Here is a 6,449-nt window from a genome sequence, read left to right as displayed (position 1 = left end):
CCTGCGTCGGCTGATGGCTGCGGACCGGGCCGGGAGCCCCGGGCAGAGCTTTAAGTGGAGTGGAGCGGAGCCTCTTTTGCCGTTCTTGTTCCACTCAGACCACCAAACCCACCCCACTTTTCCCATCTCGGAGTCTTCACAATAAACATCCCCCACGAAGTCCCGCAGACCCCAACCCAACCGCGTGCGCTCTCTCCCCGACTCCCGCGATTCCCGGGACTGCTGTCCCGTCCGGGCTCGGGTCCTTTCTCCCGGGCCACGGATGTGCCCCCGCCGGAGCTGCGAGGGGCAGCTGGAGCCGGGTGCGCTCACCTCACCTGTGGGCATAAACGGACGGACGTGAGCCGCTCAGTGCCCGCCCGGCGCTGCTGCCTCCACCGCGATATCACCGCGATGCCACAGCGATGTCACCCCGCCCTTCGACCGATGGGAGCCGTGCGGAGTGCGGGAGCTGAGCAGTGGGCAACAGAGCGACTTTCGCTTTCGTTTCCTTATGCTGTGCTCAGCCGTACCAAGAAATCGCAGGTCCATTTCTTCTTCTCGCATGTCAGCTTTCTCCAAAGCAAGATAAAGATGTGCTGAGTCAGGAACTGGAGTTCCTGTTTTCTTGTACCCCCTGATGGGGGTCAGCCAACTGCTTGTCATGATCCCTGCACCAGGCAGAGCTCAGCTCACAGGTGGGAACGCCTGGCAGAGCCTGGTAGAAATCCCCACAGAGCAGAAGGATCGCTAAGGAGCATATAACAGAGGCTTTAATTTCCAGGCAGTGTGAGCTGCAGCGCGGCCTTGAGCTGCAGGTCAGCTCCGATGTCCTTGAAATGTGCATCAAAGATTTTACAGTTCTCTGAAGTGTATCGAAGTAAGAAAAGCCTCCAGAAATAAAACATCTGATTTTAAAAGGCGGTTGCTTCCAGGATGGGGCCAACCCAAGGGGTTACTTTATCCCAGAGGCACGGAGGAATCCATCGGGTCTCTGCTCTGTCCCCACGTCTCTCCCCCAAGCACTGCCTGCCCTTGCAGGCACTGGATGTGCAGCCTTTGGGGCTGTTGGGAGCAGCTCTTGAGGCACAGAGCGAGCCCCACACCGCTGCTCTGCCTCACTGGATAAGCCCTGCAGGCAGCAGTGAGCTCTCACCGGTGCTGTCAATGCAAGCTGTCCTGCTGACCCCCAGCTCCGCTTCGCTACAGCGTGCTGAGTGAGGAAGGGGGAAAAGCAGGGTTAAGCCAGGGCTCAGCCTCACTCCCCCAGCTCCCTGAGAGCCATAAGAGCGTCTCACGGCAGCCTCACCTGCTTCCTCCCAGCTGGGAAAATGTTGGAATCCCTCCAAGTCTGCGGCCAGCAGGGCTCGGAGAACTGGGTCCTGGGGGCAGAGAGACTGGGGCTGGGAGCTCTGTGCCAGGAACCCCTCTGGGCAGCGCAGGGCAGCACATGTGCTGCGTGGGGGATGCAGCCCTTCCTCACCACCCCACAGTGTGGCTCAAGAGGCTGCAGCCACCACCCCTCTGAGACAAGGGTGCTACCAAGAGAGGCAACCACACGGTTGTGCTTTGCACATGGGCTGCTGCAAGCCAAGGGCTCACCATGGAGCAAGGAAGGCTGAGCCACCTGCACCAACCCTTCCTGGGATGTGTGAACCAGCATGGTGCTGGCAGGGCTGGGGCACTGCATGGCTGCCCACGTACCTGCAGGCTGCAGAACACCAGCGAGATGCCGTGCTTGTGCAGGTCCTGCAGCAACTCAGCCAGCCCTACCACTGCTGTGTAGTCAATGCTGCTGACGTGGTGGCAATCCAGGATGACAGAGCACGGTGGGGATGCTGCTGGGAGAACGCATGGTCATTTTCCATGAACAGTACAGGTGCCCCAGGGGACACAGCCCTGCGGATCAGGCAGCCCAAAGCTGCATTTGGTCATAGATACAGGGCTCAGCTCCCCCAGAAGTGGTCTGGGAAGCACTGGGGTCCCCATCTCCATCTGATGGCTGAGGAGCACCATACCTGCCAGCGCTCGGTCACGGATGATGTCCCGGAGGTGGTCAGCAGCAGGGAAGTGCAGGCTGCTCCCCGGCTGCACGAGCAGCACACCTTGCTCCAACACCTGCATGGGGCCCATGGGGCTGAGTCACAGTGGGCTGAGGGCTGGGATCTGCCCTGAGCCAGGAAATGGCACACATGACAATGTGAGCCACTGTCTTTCCTGCTGGGTGAGCACACCCCCATCCTCACAGGAATTCTTCTCTGCACACACCCAATATACAGGGGAGCAATGCCTCACTCTCCTGCTCCTAGTTCCTTGGGTTCCTCCTGTGCTTTTGCTCCTTGGAACAAGACCCTGGGCTGTGCTGACAGCTGGCTGGGGACATGGGACAGGGCAGGAGCAGGACAGGGCCCTGCACCATTCCCTGCTCCTCTCAGGGAGTCAGCAAGAGCCCAAGCAGGGTGTAAGCCCACCTTGATCGGGGGCCTGGCCACAGAGTAGAGCAGGAGGATGCCTGAGACCAGCACGCCAGCCATGATGCCATACTGCACCTCCCAGAAGCAGAGCAGGAATGTCACACAGAGGGGGACGAGGTCCAGCCCTGCAAAATAGACAGTCTCAGGCTTGGCTGTGCCTAATCTTCCAGCCACCAGAACCTCAGTGTCAGGTTGGTAACCAGCAGTGGATAAGCAGAGGGAAGCACAGCAGAAAATAGATAAGGTGATGCAGCATTCTGGTGCTCCATAACCCAATTCTGGTCCCACAGAGAAGGTGAAATGGTTTTAAGCTAAAAGAGGAGAGAATTAAGCTAGGTGCAAGGAGGAAATTCTTTAGCCAGAGGTGATGAGGCCCTGGCACTGCTGCCCAGAGAAGTGTACGTGCCCCATCCCTGGAAGTACCCAAGGCCATGATGGTCCCTGGGCAAACTGAGCTGATGGGGGGCAGTTAACCCATGGCAGGCGGTGGGCCTGAAGGGGGTTATGAGGTTCCTTCCAACCCAACCATGCTCTGATTCTATGACCCAAGGGCAGAACAACTGAGGAGGAGACAGTCACTGGGTCAGCAAAAGGAGAAAACCCAAGCCGTGGACATGCAGCCCCTGGGAAGGGCTCAGGCATTTCTGGGGCCAGGGCTGAAACGCCCCATCTCACCCAGCCTGAGCATCACCCACCCCACTTGTGCCCTCACTCTTAACCCTCCAGAGCGTCCTGAAGATCCTGGCATCAAACATGGGGACCACAGCAGAGATGATGACGGCCGCCAGCGCCGCTTTGGGGATGTAGCAGAAGAGCGAGGTGAGGTAGGCCAGGGACAGCAGCACCAGGGTGCCTGTGGGACAGCAGCAGTGTCTCAGTCATGCCCCTCCATGTACTGGGACTCTCTGAGGCCAGGAGCAGCAAGCTGAGAGGCAATACCTGTGACGAGCCCCCCCATGGGGGTGCAGACCCCCGTCTGTGCATTCACTGCTGTCCTGAAACAGAACCACGCGCTGCCCCTCCTGCTGCTTGCACAGCCCTTGGGCGGGCCCCGCTGGGGGGCTGCTGGCAAACCTGGTGCCCCCCACCCACTGTAGGACTTGGGGGGCAAAGCAGCTGTGTGATGTGCCCACCTTGCTGCCAGCTGGGGGCCAGGGCATGGGAACCACCAGCACCACACAGGCTCTGCCTGAGGTCTCTGTGCCTCCCCCCAGGATGAGCCCCACCATACACCCACCGGCCAAAGCTTCCTGTGATGGGATACGAGGAGAAGAAGGAGCCCAGGATGTTGGCAGTGCCTGCAGGAAGGAGAGGGGCTGTGGATGCACAATTCGATCTGTGTCACCGCTGTCACCTCCTCTGCTCTAGATAGGCCCACCCATCCCTACAAACCCCTCAGCCTTACCCATGGCCAGCAGCTCCTGGTTGGCATCAATCCTGTAATCATTCTTTGAAGCTGCAAGGAGAAAAGCACAGCCCAGAGCGCTCAACACGCAGCCGCCATGGGAACAGCAATGTCCCCGCAGCCCCCAACCCCTCGCAGGGCCCCCTCCAGCCGTACCAAAAGCTTTGGCAATGGCGACGGTCTCCAGCACACCCACCAGGGGGACCACGGCCAGCCCAGCCCCCATGTCCTGCAGAGGAGGATGGGGAGCATCAGAACAGAGGAGCAACCCACAGCCCCGAGGTGCCGACAAAGCAGCCCCAGAGCCCGGCACCCACCTGCACCATCCTGCCAAAGGGCACAGTGCCATTGGGAACAGCCGTGGAGAAGGGTGGTGGACAGAACGGGGGGAGCCCACGGGGAACACTGCCGGTGAGTGTCAGCGGTTGGGAGCCACTCACCTGGAAGGAGTATGCCACCAAGCCAGCAGCCAGCACCACCAGGGCATTGCGTGCTGCGGGGAGAGAACGGCCCTAAAAACCTGGGGCAAAGAGGGGAATCCAGGCTGCGAGGTCCTGGGAGAGCGTGGGGCAGGGAGCAACGCACCGGTGGCACAGCTCTGGATGAGCAGGATGCTGGCCCTGGTAGGCAGTGGCTCCGTGCTGGCAGTGGGGTGCAGGCGGCTCTTCATGGCCCGCAGCCCAACGAGCGCAGCCAGGCAGGACAGCCCCAGAATGGCATCCCCAACCCTGCAATGGGATGCGTCAGGGCTGCTGCCTTGCAGGGACGCTGCGGCACCGCCAGCAAAATGAATCACCAGCAAAACACATCACCTCGCTGCAGGGGAAGGAGAGCATCTGCCCCCTACACCACTTGTGGGCTAGGGACAGGGAAGAAGGACCCCAGCGATGGGCAGGATTCGTGCAGCTGAATCCACCACCTCCCCTCCCCACAGCAATGAGGTGTGTGAAACCTGGGAGCTCCTCTCTTGGGCCACCAAAAACTGGGGGAGGACTTGTGACAAATGCACAGCCCCAAGGATGTGCTTTTGGGCTGGCAAAGTCCTAACGGGGAGCAAAGGACGGGACAAGTTTGCCCTGTGCCCCTCTTTAGGAGCCCATGTGCATCCCTATCTTCAAATTTCCAGAAAAACTGAGAAGTGTAGAGAACAAGCTCTCATGTCACTGTGCTGAGCATGGACTGAGAAACAGTCCAAGGGGTGATCAGAGGTGTGTGGTGAAGCAGCAGAGCCTGAAAGCAGCAAGGATGCACAGACGGTGCTGACCTGGTCTCCCCGATCCTCCTCAGCGTTTCATACACCTGCAGGAAAAACTGCCGAGGGATCCCCTGCAGCCCCAGGATGTTCTGTGCAGAAAGACAGCCTCATGCAAGCCCAGCACACACAGCCAGCCCAGGGCACTGCATGCTGGGACAGCTCAGGGCAACTTCTCTGAGCTCCAACACGCAGTGAGGACAGACCTCCTGGGCTGCCCCAGGGTGCTCCGGTTCCCTTTCAGCCCCAGGCCCTGAGAGGCCTCCATCCCAGGCACCCCTGCCAGCCCCACCCCCTGCTTCCTTGCACAACCTCACACTGCGGCCCCGAGCCTGATTTTGGTTAACCACAAAGGAAGCATTGCAGCTCCAGAAGAGCCAGAGTGCTGCCCACTGTTGAGCAGCCAGCATGGCCCCAGGAGAGGGGGGCAGAGCTGAGCCCCTACCTTGACCTGGTTGAAGCTAATGGTTATGGAAGCAGCCGATGTAAAGCCCTTAATGACTGGGCAGGAAACAAAGTCCAGGAGGAAACCTGCATGGGATGAGTGACACAAATTGCTCTGCTGGCGCTGCTGGGGAGCACGGGGTGCACACTGATCTGTGACAAGTGACAGCAGCACAACACCAGCATCTCAGAGAGCACAGGGGAGGCAGTGACTGCAGGACACATCTCCAGAACACAAACACACAGCAGAGGCATCTCACCGAGGTGCAGGAGCCCCATGGTCAGCTGAATGCAACCAGATAGGAAGGTGAGCAGCACAGCATAGGCAGGGTCATGGAAGGTGTAGGACGAGACAAGCAGGGACATGATGGCAGTGGGGCCCAGCGTCACATCCTTGGCGGTGCCCAGAAGGCAGTACACAAAGCAGCCCACGAAGGAAGAGTAGAGGCCGTACTGCACGGGGACAAGGAACACACAGATTGGATATAAGGAAGAAGTTTTTACACTACAAGCAGTGAGGCAGTGGCACAGGTCGCCCATAGAGGCGGTGGTGCCCCATCCCTGCAGACAGCCAGGGTCAGGGGATGGGCTGTGAGCACTGATGGAGCTGTGGGTGTCCCTGCTCGGTGCAGGAGTGGCACCAGATGGCCTTTAGGGTCCCTTCCAACTCCAACCATCCTGTGATTGTATGATTCTATGCCACCTGTGCTTGCACTCAGCCCTACCCGACCCTCCCAGCCGTCCCATTCTGCTCTGCCCGCTCCAACCCGCAGTTCCCACGGGCAGGGCTGAGGGCAGCCCGGGGCTGTGCCACCCACCTGCACGGGCAGCCCGGCCACCTCGGCGTACGCCAGCGCCTGCGGCACGACCGTGAGCCCCACGGTAACGCCGGCGA

General features: G+C 60.0%; 2 protein-coding genes across 2 annotated transcripts in view; both read right to left on the bottom strand.

Annotated features, from left to right (window-relative positions):
* Nucleotides 1–546, bottom strand: part of GAA (glucosidase alpha, acid) — a 5,711-nt gene extending 5,165 nt beyond the window's left edge. Inside the window, 2 exon segments of the mRNA XM_010721431.1 lie at nt 113–317; nt 513–546. Coding sequence (XP_010719733.1) covers nt 113–317; nt 513–546 — 239 coding nt within the window.
* Nucleotides 547–730: 184 nt separating this feature from the next.
* Nucleotides 731–6,447, bottom strand: SLC26A11 (solute carrier family 26 member 11; the record flags this gene model as incomplete). Its single annotated transcript, XM_010721430.2, has 16 exons — nt 731–1,192; nt 1,289–1,361; nt 1,684–1,817; nt 1,998–2,097; nt 2,451–2,578; nt 3,166–3,306; nt 3,393–3,448; nt 3,691–3,751; nt 3,859–3,909; nt 4,015–4,087; nt 4,176–4,351; nt 4,444–4,586; nt 5,123–5,202; nt 5,556–5,641; nt 5,815–6,007; nt 6,373–6,447. Coding segments are annotated over 16 exons (1,665 nt in total), but the record flags the coding sequence as incomplete, so codon positions are not given.
* Between the last annotated feature and the right edge of the window lie 2 nt (nt 6,448–6,449).

The sequence above is a fragment of the Meleagris gallopavo genome, chromosome 20 (assembly GCF_000146605.3).
Source record: "Meleagris gallopavo isolate NT-WF06-2002-E0010 breed Aviagen turkey brand Nicholas breeding stock chromosome 20, Turkey_5.1, whole genome shotgun sequence".
In the NCBI taxonomy this organism is placed as follows: domain Eukaryota; kingdom Metazoa; phylum Chordata; class Aves; order Galliformes; family Phasianidae; genus Meleagris; species Meleagris gallopavo.
This window is presented reverse-complemented; position numbering and strand designations above follow the sequence as displayed.